Here is a 16,571-nt window from a genome sequence, read left to right on the forward strand (position 1 = left end):
ACCTCAACTCTTCACATCCAGCTATTTCTACTCTCTAGCCTGAATAGCAGTACACTGTAACCACATCCCACTATGGATCCACTATTAATCGCATCCACCGCCGCCTCTCTAAAAACATCCTGCCACGAGGTACGTAACCCACTGGATGGCCAAGGCAAGACTAACCCCCCAGATAACATCCTGGACAAGAGCCATCCTCAATGACAAAACCCCCGATACAGACCAAGCGCTGTCCAGCGTATCCACCACCCTAACCCAGACATCCCAACTCCTGGACGAGATAAGCCTAACATGGCGCACGCACTCAGCTGCGTTTATGGGGCATCAATCAGCGAGTTTTGGGATGTGGCCTAGTCTGAAGAAGACTCTTGATTGCACCGGGACGACGATTCAGGGACTGAGAAGAGAGATTGAACCGGTGCTGAATAGTGGGAAGAAGAAGAGGTTTTTCAAAGTTCATTCGAAGGCGTGGGCGTTGGGCATGCGTGTTAGGGCGATCCTGAGCTATAAGGGGCGATTGGAGGGAAATTGTAGTGTGTTGAGGGTTGGGAGGACGATGTGAGTTTCTTTCGTCGGTATAGGAGAGTGTGCTGATGAGTTAGGTTTGATATTCTGCAAAAGAATGGACAGGATAAGTCGGCGTTTGCTGTTCTGGATGTTGAAATTAGAAATGTCGAGGGGGTGGTGCAAGCTGCAAAGAATGCATCGTGGTTATTATCTGAAGAAGAAGTCGAAAGAAATGAGCTGGTATTCACATCAGAGAGTCTGATTGAGTCAGCAAAGTCATTCTCTTCGTTTTCGTTCGGTTTTGCACCAGTCATCTCTTACACAGCCCCGGAAGAAGATAGCCATGACTCTGTCCCTCCTCCGTCATACGCACAAGCTATGAATGACGAGTCCGATGATGACAGCTATGACGGTCCTTGGCCTACGCCCTTCAACATTGCAGCCCGTAACGGCGATTTCGACGAAATAAAACGACTGATGGCAGCCGGAGAAGATTACTTTGCCGTGGGTGAAATCGGACAGACACCCGCATACTCGGCTGCTGTGACTGGTCATGTCGAGATCCTGGAGTACCTCATATCCAAAGGGGCAGACTATAAAACGCCAAACGAGGACGGGTGGACGCCACTCAATGCAGCTGCTACCTTTGGCCATCCAGAGGCCATCCTCGTTTTATTGAAGCACGGGGCAGATCCAAATGTTCCCTCTTGTGACGGCCAAAGTCCTATTTACTCCGCGGCTAAACAAGGCTATCTCGGGTCGGTCAAGACACTTGTTGAAGCCGGAGTGAACAAGTCAGACACGACACATTCCCAGAATTGGACGCCTCTAAATGCAGCAGCGAGTCAGGGGCATCTGGATATCGTCAAATATCTTCTCGAGCAAGGCGCAGACCACAGCATTCCTAATGCAAACGGATGGACGCCAATAGCATCCGATCATGCAGAGATTGTCAAGGTTCTAGCAGAACATGGAGCAGAAGTGAATATCGTTAATAAAGACGGTTTAACGCCGTTATACCTTGCAGCCAACGAAGGCAGAACAGCTGTTGTCAAAATCCTCCTCGACCACGGCGCGGATACCCTCATCGCCTCGAAGAATAATCAATGGACACCACTCAATGCGGCAGCAGACTCCGGCCACTTGGAGGTGGTCAAATTGCTTCTCGCCAAAGGCGCAGATGTTTCCATCCCCAATTCCTCTGGCTGGGCCCCTTTAAACGGTGCTGCTAGTGAGGGCCATCTTGAGATCGTGATGGAGCTACTCAAGCATGGCGCAGACAAGACCGTCGCTGATGATCGTGGACATACACCACTTTATTCTGCTGCTCTTGCTGGCCACAAAGAAATTGTTGAGCTATTCCTCGAGCTAGGAGCAGACACTAATGTGTCGAACAATAACAAGTGGACCCCACTACATATTGCATCGAGCAACGGCCATCTAGATGTTGTCAAGTCTCTTCTCGCCTGCGGAGCGAAGCTGTCCATCCGCAGCTCTGATGGATGGAGTCCTTTGAACTCTGCCGCCTGCAATGGCCATCTTGATGTGGTGAAGCTGCTGCTGAGGAAAGGTGCACCGGCAGACACTCGCAGTAACGATGGATGGAACCCAGTCACCGCTGCAGCAAGTAACGGACATACGGAAGTCGTTGAAGCGCTACTCGACCGGAAGGTAGACATCGAAACACGCAACGAGAACGGATGGACGGCAATCGGAAGTGCCGCGCGCGAGGGCTACCCTGACACCGTCAAGGCACTCCTATCACGGGGAGCGAACATAAAAGCGACGAATAACAACGGCTGGACAGCATTGCATGGAGCAGCGGAAAAGAATCATCTCGATGTTGTCAAGCTCCTACTGGAAAACGGGGCTGATGTAACCACCAAGACCAAGGCTGGATGGACTCCGCTGAATATCGCTGCGAGCAATGGCCGTGTGGGTATCGTGCAGTTCCTGCTTGCCTCAGGCGCGAATCCAAACACACCCCAGGACGAAGGGTGGACGCCGTTGCATGTTGCTACGAATGAGAACCATGTTGAGGTTGTTAGAGTGTTACTGAGGGCAGGAGTTGATCCGCGGTTGAAGAATAACAACGGACGAACTGCGCTGGATCTCGCCAGCTCAAAGGGGCATAGAGAGATAGAGCAGATGTTGTTAGACAGGGGATTCCAGCAGCTTCGCTTTTAATGGTAAGATTTAGATATGCGCCTGTCGTTATGTTTAGATTATAGAAGCCGCTACTGCCAAAAGTGTATGAATGTAATATGAACTGAAAAGATTTTCTCTAATGACCGGAAAAGAAGCAGCATACCCATGCATGGTACAAGGCCTATGATCGCAAAGCTGAACCTCTCAGCTACCATGTGCGCAGATCAGGTACCCAGGTCAGCAATATCACTACGTGATAGGCCATCTAGTTCCCCGCCTCGACAGACTATCCCAATCGCTTATGCGAGGCCCCGCATACGGTATATCCGTGCATGTTCTGCCGCTGCATCCATAAAACTCATTGGGCAGGAGGTTACATTGCATGCAGTCCATCAGGTAGATCACAGCAGTCCTGGATGCTGACGTGTCGATGGTTAGGAGGGGTAAGAAACCAAATATTTCAGGTGTCAACCGGTTCTCAGAGCTATAAGTATTATCACGTATGGTGTCTGAGATTCGGACTTGCTGCCCGTCAATTATACAGTATTTTCTGCATATCCATTACTGTACCTCATCCACATCATTGATCATCCGCACCATGGCAGACCAAACACTACAGAGAATAAATGACCTCGCCAACTATCTCTCCGCCGTCCCCATCCGCGTCGACTGCTTCTTCGTGACAGCCGCCCGCCTGTTTCGCACCACCCCCCACGAAATCGCCATACGCATCGACATGCCCGTTCCCACACCAGGCACACGCGGTCTAGACACGGCCCACATTCTCACTGCCCTGCAGAGGCTCGATCTGAACTTCAAGTCATGGGCATTCCAAGGCCGCAATAGTGGCGGTGGAGGCCCTATTCGAAATCCAGAGGGCAGGCCTGAGGCCATGGTACCTGCAAACCTGGGGATGCCGAGTGTCGTGGGAGTCGCGTATCGTCGCCCGGATAGGACTGGCCACGTTGTTATCTGCAAGTGAGTATAGATAAAACAGTCTCGGAGGCTGTGCTGACTCTGGCATTTTCTAGGAATCCGGCGAGTCCCCATAGGACGTATGTTGACTACCAGGCGTCCCCGAACGGTACGAATGTCACAGAAGATGTACGCAGGTCAAGAATCGTTGTGTACTTTGCCGTTGATCCTGCCTCGAGAGGACTCGACCAGCGACACAGACAGGGAATTGAGCATATGGAGGTAGATCCACAAGACGATGAGCCGATGGAATGGGAGAATGCTGGTGGCGATGAGCCAATGGAGCATTAAATAGTGACAGTGACAGTGTGTAGTCTGGAGAAGATATGGTATCATTCTTTATCAAATAAACTTGGATAAATTCCACAGATGAAAAGTACCCATCCCCAGAAGGAGAATCGTAACATCTCTAAATGCCCGGCGGATATATCTAGGATGGGATTGGACTGATGCAAGACAGCCACACAGGTCAGTGACAGTGCAAGAGGCAAGAGTCGAAGTACAGACCACATCACAAATTCGCAACTTACAAAGTGGCTGAATATTCCCGAAACATGCCGCTTTGTGTAGCAGCAAAGAAAGTTTCTCAAACCGGTTTTGCTTCATACGATCTTGTGCAAGATAGATAGCAGTACTCCGGAGATCACCAAGGTCATACGGGAAGGTTCAACAAAGACCCCCACACATTAACCAGGACTCGAATTCTCGAGAACAAGACCGTCAGACCGAACAGCCCCAGTGGACCAGCAACGACGAGATAAATACCGCGACATCATCAACAGAATGTTCGTATTCCAGGCAAAGGCCGAACACGACATCATTGAGTGCAAGGCCGAAGTCACCCGCCTCACTGAAGCCTTCAACTCCCACCGAGACCGTATATCGAATCAGCTGGGACTGGAAATGAATGCAATCAGCCCACAACAAAGCATTGACATCCAGTATTTTACCTATATGAATGTTATCTTTCTTACAGTGAGTTCGCCACTGTCTCATTTATCAAGGAAGCGCCGCCCACATCAAGTATGATCTGGAAGATGGTCGTCTGCGCAGTCATTGTCTTTGCGGTACAGCCAGCATATTACGGCGATAAACTCTTGACCCGCAGGATTGGCTTTACAATGCTGGACCTCGCCACTTTCCTTTGGAATACGCAATCTTCGATATGGTGGGTAGGGTTTGTGAAAAGACCCGGGAAGATAGATGGAGGTGGTTGTTGAAGAAGTATAATATATTATGTGAAAATATTGGTAGAAAAATTGTGGGTAGCATCAAGAAGACTAGAAATCCAGAGAACGATGTTGGGAATTTCGAATCGGGTCGGAGTGCATAAGATGTTGATTGGTCGTTGTGAAAAATGCCACAATATAAATCGCAAGTGTTGAAATCACTAATTACCCAATGAAATACACACAAGAAATTGACAGATGCCATCCATATACCTTCATAAAAACTTTGCTGTACGGCAAGAAAGGTTGTTGCATAATTCGTGTTCTCCAATGCGACTAGTTGAGCACGTCTTACCTTCCCCTCCTGACATGATTCTTGGCCGCACTGACAGCACAAGTTTATCATATTATCATCCTGTCATATCTTGAATGTCAACTCGTGGTAAATGCTTGATCTGGTAAGATCGGTGGAGTTGATGCTCTGGCCTCGCTTTATCTGTCACGCAACCATCGCGTGCAGTGGCATCTTCATGTTTCAGGCTATCCCAGTATATTTATATAAACATCGAATCTACTTAATATTTTATCACCAATACAGAAAATGGCGACCGTCCAGCGTAAAAAGTGGTATCACATCCAGTGGTTTTCCGACCAAGATACTCAAGACGAACGATGGCTGATCCTCAAACTCGACCTGCTCATCGTTCCTTATGCGTTTCTTTCCTACTGGGTGAAATACATTGATCAAGCAAACATCAGTACGTACTCCATCATTTATCCCATGTTCAATACTAACAATCCAGACAATGCCTACGTCTCTGGCGTAAAAGAAGACCTCAACCTCCACGGAAATGAACTCGTCCAGCTGCAAACCATGTACACCGTCGGCGCAGTGGTCGGCCAACTCCCATTCGTATATTTATTCACCAAACTGCCGATCTCATGGGTAATTCCATTTCTGGACATCGCGTGGGGTGTTTTCACACTGCTGCAATTCAGAGCGACGTCGTACGCCGAACTCGCTGCGTATCGATTTCTAGTGGGTTGGTTTGAGGCGGCTTTTTTTCCGGGGATGCATTATATCTTTGGTATGTCTATCCATATCTATACTGCAGCATATATAGAAACTAACTGTATGGATAGGCGCCTGGTATCGCGGGGACGAGATCGCCCGTCGCGGAGGCTGTTTCTACGTTGGCCTCACACTGGGCACATTGACAGCTAGTCTCATTCAAGCAGGCGCATCAGCGCGTCTGGATGGCGTGCATGGACTAGCCGGTTGGCGATGGATGTACATCATCTGTGCGATCATCACCATTCCAGTCGGTATATTGGGCTACTTTATTCTCCCCGGCACGCCCGATAAACCGAATAAATTCGTGCTCAAGGATAAGGATGTCGCGATAGCGCAAGATCGACTCAAACGCGCCGGCCACGGCATCGACGAGGGCTTCAGTCTGCGCTCGTTCACAAACATCCTGAAAAGCTGGAAATTCTGGGCCTTTCTACTGCTTGACATCTTCTTCTGGAATGGCTGTCTCAACACGAACGTCGGAGGCTATCTCCTCTGGCTGAAAAGCCTCAAGCGCTTCTCCACCAGCAGACTCAACGAACTCTCTGCCATCTCCCCCGCGCTGGGAATCTTCTACACGCTGCTCATCTGCTTCGCATCCGACCTCATCCTGGGTCCAGCATGGGCGATCACCATCTCTCACACGTGGAACATAATCGGTCTCATCATCCTCGTCGTCTGGAACGTGCCTGAATCCGCCCTGTGGTTCGCATTCGCAACGACCTACTCATCTGTCGCCATGTCGAGTGTTCTGTACGGGTGGATAAATAGCGAAATGCGATCATCCGCGACAGAAAGATCGTTGGCACTGGTGTTTACGAATACAATCGCGCAGTCGACGACGGTGTGGACGCCGCTACTTGTTTTCCCGACTGTGGAGGCGCCGAGATATACAAAGGGGTATTCGTTTACATTGGCGAGTGCGGTTTGTTTGATTGTGATGGCGCATGTTATACGGTATTTACTCAAGAGGGAGAAGACGAAGGAAGAAGGGTATGGGTCGAGTGATGTGGAGGAGTCTCGACAGACGGTGCAGGTTTATGGGAAGGATCAGAATAGGATGTAGTTGTCTATATTACTCGATTTGATTTACTGTGAAATATAATTAAATATTTATCGTTGAAAGAAAAATATGAAATAATGAGGGGCAACTGCCGTATTTCACCACTCCATCCAAGATTGCGTGATGCCGGCACTTTAACGATAACAAAAGAAACACAATACATGCATGACATCTGCATTGCATTGCAGAATCTCAACCATGGCTCGATCTCGTAATTGTTTAGTTAGACACTCCGGAAAATATCCAAAACGTTCAAAATATCCCGAGTATGAGACATCCCAATCGCTACTTTCTAGGGAATATGACGCCTTAGTATCCCTGTTTCTCGTCAGTGGTTTACAATCATCACGCGAGGGAGCTATTCAATGGCGAGACTGATATCGTGCGGGGTACACTATCTATAAGACGGACAAGTGTGTCCAAGAAAAAATAAACATTATCCAAACTGTATAGAACAAATCATCAAAATGGGCAGCACAGGACCAACCGAAGATGCTCCCAAGAAGCAAATCCTGCTGAATGCGTTTGACATGTCAACTGTTGGGCATTTATCGCCTGGACAGTGGAAGGTATACTCATACATCCCAATATCTACATTTTATTCCTGATACTGACGACTGTAGAACCCCGCCGACAAATCCGCCACAAAGCGCACACTGGAATACTGGATCGAACTAGCCAAACTCCTCGAACGAGGTGGCATCAATGCCCTCTTCCTGGCTGATACTTATGGCGGATATGACACCTACGAGGGGAAGCTGGACGAATGTATTCGGCGCGCTGCACAGTGGCCGGTTACGGATCCTACAATTGTATGTCCTGCATCCATCTATTGACCGGTGTATCTATGATGCTAATGGTGGGAATAGCCCATCTCAGCAATGGCAGCCGTGACGAAGAATCTTGCCTTCGGAATCACTTCGTCTACGTCGTTTGAGCCGCCTTTCCTTCTTGCGAAACGTTTCTCGACACTCGATCATCTCACCAATGGGCGGATTGGGTGGAATATCGTGACATCGTGGAAGAAGGCTGCGTTCAAGGCAATTGGTCTGGATACACCTATTGAACATGATGAGCGATATCGACAGGCTGATGAATACCTGCGCGTTCTATACAAGTATGTCCACTGCTTATAATATACAATACGCATCTAGGTATGCTAACTATCAATTATCAGACTCTGGGAAGGCTCCTGGTCCAACGACGCCGTCTCCCCCAACCCCGACGAAGACTCCTACATCGACCCAGACAAGGTCCGCCAGATCAACCACAAGGGGAAATACTTCTCCCTGAACACGCGACACATCGTTGATCCCTCGCCGCAGCGTACGCCCTTCCTCTTTCAGGCCGGTACATCGCCCGCGGGATCAGAATTCGCCTCGAACCACGCCGAGGCGATCTTCGTCTCCTCGCACTCGCCTTCCGTGCTCAGACCACGCATCGATAATATCCGTAAACTGGCGGCGGAAAAGGGAAGGGATCCGCAGAGCATCAAGTTCTTTGCTACGTTTACGCCGATCGTGGGACGGACGGATGAAGAGGCGTATGAGAAGTATGAGGAGGTGAAGAAGTATGCTTCTGTGATTGGTGGATTGGTGCTTTTCAGTGGATGGACGGGGATAGATATTTCCAAGATTCCGCTCGACCAGGATATCACTGCTGCTGATTCAGTGGAGACGCATAAGGTGACTAGTATCCTGAACTCGTTCACGACGACGAGTAAGGAAATTCCACGATGGACACCACGAATTGTCGCGCAGCGTGCTGCTATCGGTGGACTTGGTCCTGTCGCTATCGGTAGCCCTACAACCGTCGCCGATGAATTGGAAAGATGGGTGAAGGAGGCTGATTTGGATGGGTTTAATATCGGACACGTTACTACGCCTGGGACGTTTGAAGAGGTTGTTGATCTACTTATTCCCGAGTTGAGGAGGCGAGGTATTTATCCCGAGTTGTCAGAGGAACAGCTGACGGCGAGAGAAAAGGTGTTTGGAAAGGGACAGAAGGGGTTGAGAGATGATCATACTGGAAGCAAGTACAAGTATGATGTCTATCAAGAAGACGAACCGTATGTTGAAGAGGAGGCCAAGAGCGAGTAATGTTATACAGCTATTACATAGAAGTGACACATACATTAACGAACTGCATCTACAAGTCGTCCTAAATCCTGTATACCACTCCATAGGAACATCTCTCATTGCCATCCCAGCCACCATGTTATTAAATCTGCCAAACTACGCGAAGCTTCCATACCTTACAATCTATCTGTTAGTAATGGTATGGATATGAGTATAATGGGTGGAAAACTAGCGTCTTGGTTGTACGTGGTCATATATTTCCCGCCATCTTCAAGAACCGGTATGTGCTCGGTGGCCGTTGTTGAATATCTAAAACAGGTGCCATGGGAATCAGCTATTTTCACACAGTGAGAACGAACAGCTATACACACATGTACTTTATCCAGGAGCAGAACCAAAATGCCAGACAGAATGTGATCAAAATGATCATGTACACCCCCAAGGCCATCCCGTATGGGATGCGCCCATCCAAGTCGTTGGCAGGGGGGTCCGGGAAATGCAGACGCTGATAAATGGTTGATCACCGGTAAGTCAAAGCTAAAGATTGGACATGGTGGTATAATCAAAATTGTATCAACCAAAGGGCTTTTGAAGTGGTGTTCAAAGGAGGAGATATATTTTGTCGAGCGAAGGCCACGAGAGCAGGGCGGCGCAAGACCTTCGAACGTCGTATAGCCGGGAGGGAAGGGGCGGACACAAAAAGGACGAGACCGTATTTATATTCGTGAGGAAGGCACCACCAGATGAATGTAAATAGATTCACTGGGATAACCATTCATCAGACGAGTGATTGATCAATGGAGTGGGCATACTGTGATTCTTTACTTGGTAGAAGTCATCTACAGAAGATCAAAATTCAGATACTAATTCAATTCGATGCACTCTTATTCTCCTATCCCGAATCCTCCACGTTGCGCCAATATAAAAAAGCATACCTCGATAAGTCCAAATGCAATGCACCCACGGAGATCTTTTCGCTATATATCGACGACCCATGTTCTCGCTGGTCGATATATTCTCGTCAATGCGATCCAATTTGGCGTCGGTCGAGAAACAAAGCACACTCACCTCGAACGAAACTCCATATTTCTCCCTCACTCGCAAGTAAACATCAAAATCCTATCCAGTCAGTAACCTATCGAAACTGCAACGCAGGCTTAACATACGGCAAAGTACCAGTCGGGCTGCCCGTCATGAGTTGATTGAGCGTCTGCTGTGCCAGATTCGCCGCAGCCTTGATGATGTCCTCCTCCGAGTCAGGAATGCCCTCCGTCTTGACTTCCATCAATTGCTTGCCAGGCACAGCGTCAACTTCGTTCGGGTAGATGGCGATTTCACCATCGAGCAAAGCGGCCACACCTCTGTCGAGAACTTGCTTCATGGCGGTCCAGTTGGCGATGGCTTCGTAGGAGGTCGGGGCAGCTTTGTTGTAGCTGATGAGAATCCACCAGGACTTTTGGGCTGGCATTCTGCTTGGTTCGTTGTTGTTGCTGTTGTTGGTGTTTTGTGAATACAGAGGTCGGGGGAACTGATCTTGGGTTGATACCAGATACTCGTAAAACTGTAGTTGATCCATGGCTATTGATTTTTGGCAGGATATCCAGGTGGTATTTATGTTCGATAGGATAAAGGATGACTGCAATGGCGTATCAAAGAATCATCGACATTTTCATGTCCAAAAGAGTCTTTGTTCCTGGCTGGCAGAATGAAACAATTGATTCAGAGGCATGTTGTTGACATGCGAAACACGGATAAAAGAGCGATGGGCACTGCTTTGTTATATATACAATGCGGTTTTATTGTCTGATACCATCGAACAAAAAGTCAACTTCGCGTTCTTCATCAAGCCAAGGAACCGAGATACAATGGCCCTTTGTTCTACAATGTTGGCATTCAGGAAGCGCTCTTTGTACGTTTTATAGACTACAAAGCCGAGACAACTCACCATATCGGAATAATACAGCCCTTTTCTGTCAGGGTGTGTGCATCTCAAAGAAAACTGGTACGAATCCTTTGCTCTGAAGAAAGAGAAGCATTCTATATTGAATGGACGGGAAATTCACAATCATACGCACTATCTACGTTTCCTTGCCCGGTAGGTGGATGTTGGAACAAGAGATCAATAAATCGAGTGTTTCATTCTATAAATCATTGAATCAAAGACACGAGTGTTAGAAAGCAGCGTCGATGAGTATTCTTAGAGATCGCCTTCATACCTTGATAGACAAGAGAGCTCAGATGTATCAGGCTGATTCAATTTTCACCTTCTTTTTCTCCGGGCCTTCCAATTGCGAATCGGCGTCCGTCGGAGAAATCTGCGATGGGGCCCGGCAGCTAGAAAGGGAAGACATGCTGACGCGAGGTACAGGACTCAAGACTCTCCTGCTCTCCATCTGGGCGGAAGTGGCGCGTGTGACAAGTTCAGAGCTCTCTCTCGCGCTCGGTGGAAGCGCATCGCCATCTTTGTCCGTCGAAGGGGTGGGATGTACGAAATAGCGCTGTTCGAAGCCAATCTGCTCATCTTGCGTCCTCTCAGTATTTTCCGTTTTCGCAATCAAAGCACAGCACAGGTCCTCGACAAAAGCACGTGGAAATTTCTCTTTTCTAAACAAGAACAATTCCCTCTTCACGTTTCTCGCCCACTCATCTACTGCCAATCGACGCAGTGGTGAGTCCGGCAGGGTATGGGCGTAGACATAATCGATCGAGGCAGTGCCCATGATTATGTGTGGAGCTCTGTCCAGCTTTATTTTGAAAACCGACATCACCTTGTTCTGTAGCCCTGCCATCTGTAATTTGCCCGCGAGAACCCAAAGTCGCAATAAAAAGAGTTTGGTAACACCATAATCCGACTCGGCAGCAAGGCTCCCGCGATACATCCAGCTTATGGCCTGGGCGAAGAGATCGGGATCATCGTCGGGAAAGGAAACTGGCTGCTCAGTGATATCTTCGGCGCCACGATGTTTGAACAGATCCTCGAAGTAGGGGGAGCAGTCGCGCAGTAACTCCAGATGGACGTCGAATGGGACCTCATCCTTGCCCACGGTGAGACGCGCAAATCCACCACTCAGAACACTTTTGTACAGTCAGTATACTATCTTGATAGAAGAAAATCAGGAGCACACCTTTTCCCAAGAGACCTAGACATGCCAGGCTCGCTCCGTCACAATACCCATACGACCTAGGATGCGTATTGACCAAGAAAGTGGGAACCTGTTTTTGAAAAGGATGCTGGGAGGAAAAGAATTCAAGTCCTGCTCGAGGTACTCTACGCGTACGTCTTGGGTTGTTTGTTCGAACGCGAGTGCTATATACAAGTCGCGTGGGTACGCGTCTGCTTTTGGCATATCAGCACTTTTCATCAGAGAATATATACAAATTGGTTTTCTCTATTATTATCCTCCCAATAGCATCATCATGTATAGTTCCAGCCACTGTACACTCCAGCAAAGCCCATTCACGTCGATTACATCGAGGTCACAATCCTTTCCTTGTTTGATGATGTTTAGAGTCCCCATTGGCGGCTGCGGTGAGGGTGGCAGCGAGGAGGAAAGAACCAAACTGCATTTTGAATAGTTGATGTTGTGCAATTGAATAAAATGTTTACTGCTGAAAAGTAGACAGTATGCTTGATATTTATCTCTTGAAATGCCCCCCCCCCCCCCCCCCCCCCCGGAGTCGAACAGCAATCGGACACCATTGGAAGGTCGACATCGGCGGTGCGGCTTAGGCGCGAAGCTACCAACTTGGCATCACAGACACGCCATGGAGATTCAAAAGGAACATTCCATTTGGCCAGCATCACTGTGGAGCAAACAGTGTAGCGTCGAAAAAAGGACGAATGCGATCCCCAGATGGATCTGAAAGAATACTAGCAAACAAGTCCTGGTCGGGCATAAAGTCCGAGGGTAGAAGCATCATTTCCCCGAGGGGATCGTTCTCTTCGGCTTCGACAGGTGAAGTTGGTCTGTTCTCCTTTTGCTCCTGCTGTCTCTGAAGCAGTAAGAGGATATTCGCAGTCGGAATATCACCTACTTCCAGAGTCTCAGACCCTGCCAGTCGCTGGATGTTATCTGCCAGACGAGGTAACATATTGCCCCCCACATCGACAAGTTCAGCCGGATTCACCTTGGACTGTGTATACAGCTTGCGGAGAGTGAACATGGTTCTATACCAGCCATTCGAGACTTTCCAGATTTTGCACGCCCGGTTTAACCACGCGGATGCCCACGAGAAAAGATCTGAGGCATGTTGAGCATCGAGGCCGGGCGCCATGTGCGGCCATGTGTTTGCATATGCGAGGGTTGTCGCTGCGCTAAAGACACAGAAGCTGGTAAATGGCGTTTGGAATTGGACGCCACGCTGGTCAAGCTCTTGCATAATCTGGATGATATTCGATACAGCTGTGAATAAGCCCTGCGCACTTTGGTCCCACCAACCAGGCGGAGCGTCTTCCATTAAGAGTGGAGGGTCTATTGGCCCTTGGGGACGATTGGTCGAATGTGGAATGAACGGGATATATTCGCGATGCAGAAAGATCAGATTAAGGAAGTAGAGGAGATTGATCACAGCGAATCGTTCACCGTCACCGCGGGAGATGTATACTGAGAGATTCACGTTTGAGGTAGAGTATATCAACTGAGGGGACTGCGATGAACGCCAATCCTCTACCGCCGCCATGCTGCGAGACCAAAATGAGCTGCCATGCCATGGAGGCTTTCTTGATGAAGGAAACTCTCGTCTTCTCCCGCCGGTCGAAACCCAAGCTGAAATAGTTTGCCAGATGTAGAAGCCTCGAATGATCAGAGTAAGGCTTTGGTCACATCCCATCTTGTCTGTTGATAGACCCTGGTAGTCATCATTCTCCAGATCCCACATGTCCAGAAACACAGGCTGACACGATTCACCATCTCCAAACGCAAAATGGTCTTCGCCCAAGGGGAGGGGAGTGCCACTGGTACTCATTGAAAATTGAGACGCTTGGCATTTCCCACAGCCGATCATCGTGTCAAGCAGAAAACAAGCCCATACTGTCCTGCACGCTTCTTCAACCCGGGAATTATTCAGTGAGGACGGACTGCTTCTCGCAGATTCTTTTGTCTGCGCGTAGACTCCGTGCACAATCCTCGTGGCCATCCCGTTGTATATCCACGCACGCGAGCCATCGCCATTTCCCCAGTCATACAAACTCAGCATGAGCAGTGTCTGGCCGGTGTGGATGTCCATGGCTGCTGTGACATGGCCCATGATATTTTGGCGGGCATGGGTGGCAAAGTGTTCGCATGCCTTTGCGGGACTGCCATAGCGAGCAACGAGTTCGGGGATAAACCGGGCACTCAATGACAAGATGCCACAGAGCAGTAAAGTCGGGATACTCTTATCATCCAAACCTTTGACAAAAGTTGGCTGATGAAAGAAACCGAACTCTGGAAAGAGACGAACGAATAGATAGAATGCGTGTTCCAGGAGCTTTTTATCCAGCCCGGGCAAAGGGTCGTCGATTTCATCTCGCCTTCGAATATCACCGTTGGAAGACTGGCCAATACTCATCCCTTGATTCTCATCATCTTCCAAAGACCCAGACGTTCTAGATAACCGATCTCTCCTGACCCTATGAGAAGTTTGACCCCGTTTCGACCGGTATTTCGGAATACTCAAGACACAATCTCTTCCTGGATTCAACCGGCAAGACCGACAGGGAGGAGAGCCATCATGGTGGCATTTGATTTTGGCGTTTCTAATTGTATTTTTTAGCATTTGGTAGCATCTCTATGGGCAAAAGATCTTACCGACACCATTGACAAGCAAGCGTAGACCTCATATTGAATTGATTGACTGCAGTTGTGAATGCGAGGCGGTCGGGATGAAGTTGACGTTTCCATCCCGAATCAAATGCGAAACCCGAAAGCCGAGATGCGAAAGCCTAAATCAGTTAAACATGTTGGATTCCCATCTAAATAATGCACTCCATCACTCGAATTCTGCTCGGGTTTCGCAAAAGCTATTGAATGCTGGATAAATATAAAAGTATGACGATGTAACAATCCATTTCCCTTCATATTTCGTCCTTCTATCTTCTCACCCAATATGGCCACTGCTACTAAAATTTGGCTGACCCCAGATAATGCCGGAGTATTCGGTACTTCTGGCCTCAGTCAGGCATCTGCCCGGAAGGTCAGCGAAGTCCTGCAACATGATATGGAAAACCACCATGTCTACGTGAACGATATCGAGTTTCATAGTATGTTTAAGTATTCTCCACTGGGCCGAAACGAGACTAATGTTAACCAGATCACATCGTGCATTTCATGCTCACCATCTTCGCACTCGGTGCATCCCCCGAGACCATCCAGGATCAATACGAGCGGGAGGATAGACGCCAGAGACCTTGCATGCCCAGAGATGAAAAGGTCATTGCGTCCTTCACAGACAAAACAGAGTTCATGAAGCATATGTACCAGGAAGAACACTATGCGAACTACCTCGCCTTCTTTCAGCGTGAGATCGACGCCAAGGGCATTTCGGACGTACTCAACCAATATCTCTTTGCTGGCGATGAACTTGCAGAATCCCTTCTGTCGAGAATGTTCGCTGGCCTTGTTCATCCAATTATCCATCTAGGCTTTGGAGTTGAGTTCCAGCAGCCGGCTATCATCGCCCAAGCGTTGGCTCAGGCCTCTGTCCATGCAGACTATCTAGGTCGTCATTTCTTCACTCCTGCTGAGAAAGCTGCGGGTGGAATAGGACGGTATTCAAACAATACCCTCGTTCAAATTATGGATCGGATGCGGGCAGATCGAAAGGTTGCTGCGTCTGTGCATTATGAGGATAGTGACAAATTCCAGGAGGGGCTTCTAAAGCGGGCTCGGGATGAGGTTATCCAACACTGCAGTCAGTGGACGGTATCAGAAGATCAGCTTGAGGATAAAATGGCCGAGATGATCAACACAGCCAGTAAGTCTATCATACCCGCTATCATCAACATCCAGCCTAATCAAACCAGTCTACTGGACCGCAACAGCCCAGAACCCCAAAAAACAAATAAAACTCGACTTCTTCTACATCCACGCCGTGAATCTCTCCCTCCTCTTGAAAGCCTTCATGGACACTTCCTATCTATGCACACAAAATAAAGTCCGCCTCCTCGAAATGAAAGGCCGAATGGATCTCCTCATCTGGGCTTCTCGCAATATGCCTCAGCCACAGATAGATGACGTGAACAGTCACCCAATTCACATGGGCTGGCCTGAGGTCTTTACCAAGGCATATACACACCGCACTGATGATGGCCATCTCGCCAAGTTCGTCCGCGCAGTGGCGCTTGCTGAGGAACTGTGTCAGCCTTATGAGGGTGAATCGGAAAAGAGGAGTTTACTCGTGACGGGCGATATGTGGCTCAAGATTGGCAATATTGGTAAGATTCTTACAATTTGATATTTTCTATTCTAACATCATTATAGCTATCGATGCGGCAGGGAAAATCCCCAGCGATATGTGGGTACGGGGAGCCGGTTTTGAGGAAGCGTGGGCCAAATTTGGCGATAGGAAATAAGGATGAT

General features: G+C 48.6%; 7 protein-coding genes across 7 annotated transcripts; 5 read left to right on the plus strand and 2 right to left on the minus strand.

The window, feature by feature from the left end:
• Nucleotides 1–68: 68 nt before the first annotated feature.
• ASPWEDRAFT_37959 (uncharacterized protein) lies at nt 69–678 on the plus strand. Its single transcript, XM_040834803.1, has 2 exons — nt 69–129; nt 173–678. The coding sequence occupies exons 1-2, from the start codon at nt 73–75 to the stop codon at nt 560–562; spliced, it is 447 nt and encodes a 148-aa protein (XP_040690068.1). The 5' UTR covers nt 69–72; the 3' UTR covers nt 563–678.
• A 2,575-nt stretch (nt 679–3,253) lies between these two features.
• ASPWEDRAFT_169917 (uncharacterized protein) lies at nt 3,254–3,921 on the plus strand (the record flags this gene model as incomplete). Its single annotated transcript, XM_040830538.1, has 2 exons — nt 3,254–3,633; nt 3,687–3,921. 2 exons carry the CDS (start codon nt 3,254–3,256, stop codon nt 3,919–3,921), a joined length of 615 nt encoding a protein of 204 aa, XP_040690069.1.
• Nucleotides 3,922–5,400: 1,479 nt separating this feature from the next.
• Nucleotides 5,401–6,937, plus strand: ASPWEDRAFT_169918 (putative MFS transporter Seo1; the record flags this gene model as incomplete). Its single annotated transcript, XM_040830539.1, has 3 exons — nt 5,401–5,557; nt 5,603–5,887; nt 5,943–6,937. The coding sequence occupies 3 exons, from the start codon at nt 5,401–5,403 to the stop codon at nt 6,935–6,937; spliced, it is 1,437 nt and encodes a 478-aa protein (XP_040690070.1).
• A 464-nt stretch (nt 6,938–7,401) lies between these two features.
• On the plus strand, nt 7,402–9,033 carry ASPWEDRAFT_169919 (xenobiotic compound monooxygenase, DszA family; the record flags this gene model as incomplete). Its single annotated transcript, XM_040830540.1, has 4 exons — nt 7,402–7,503; nt 7,558–7,746; nt 7,804–8,051; nt 8,112–9,033. 4 exons carry the CDS (start codon nt 7,402–7,404, stop codon nt 9,031–9,033), a joined length of 1,461 nt encoding a protein of 486 aa, XP_040690071.1.
• Nucleotides 9,034–11,255: 2,222 nt separating this feature from the next.
• ASPWEDRAFT_25875 (BTB/POZ domain-containing protein) lies at nt 11,256–12,160 on the minus strand (the record flags this gene model as incomplete). The annotated part of the gene is made up of 2 exons (XM_040832783.1): nt 11,256–12,087; nt 12,138–12,160. The coding sequence occupies 2 exons, from the start codon at nt 12,158–12,160 to the stop codon at nt 11,256–11,258; spliced, it is 855 nt and encodes a 284-aa protein (XP_040690072.1).
• A 558-nt stretch (nt 12,161–12,718) lies between these two features.
• ASPWEDRAFT_66812 (uncharacterized protein) lies at nt 12,719–14,833 on the minus strand (the record flags this gene model as incomplete). Its single annotated transcript, XM_040838863.1, has 2 exons — nt 12,719–14,749; nt 14,802–14,833. The coding sequence occupies 2 exons, from the start codon at nt 14,831–14,833 to the stop codon at nt 12,814–12,816; spliced, it is 1,968 nt and encodes a 655-aa protein (XP_040690073.1). The 3' UTR covers nt 12,719–12,813.
• Nucleotides 14,834–15,099: 266 nt separating this feature from the next.
• ASPWEDRAFT_169922 (questin oxidase family protein) lies at nt 15,100–16,564 on the plus strand (the record flags this gene model as incomplete). The annotated part of the gene is made up of 4 exons (XM_040830541.1): nt 15,100–15,253; nt 15,304–15,966; nt 16,016–16,426; nt 16,473–16,564. The coding sequence occupies 4 exons, from the start codon at nt 15,100–15,102 to the stop codon at nt 16,562–16,564; spliced, it is 1,320 nt and encodes a 439-aa protein (XP_040690074.1).
• Between the last annotated feature and the right edge of the window lie 7 nt (nt 16,565–16,571).

Source organism: Aspergillus wentii (assembly GCF_001890725.1).
Source record: "Aspergillus wentii DTO 134E9 unplaced genomic scaffold ASPWEscaffold_3, whole genome shotgun sequence".
Lineage (NCBI taxonomy): Eukaryota > Fungi > Ascomycota > Eurotiomycetes > Eurotiales > Aspergillaceae > Aspergillus > Aspergillus wentii.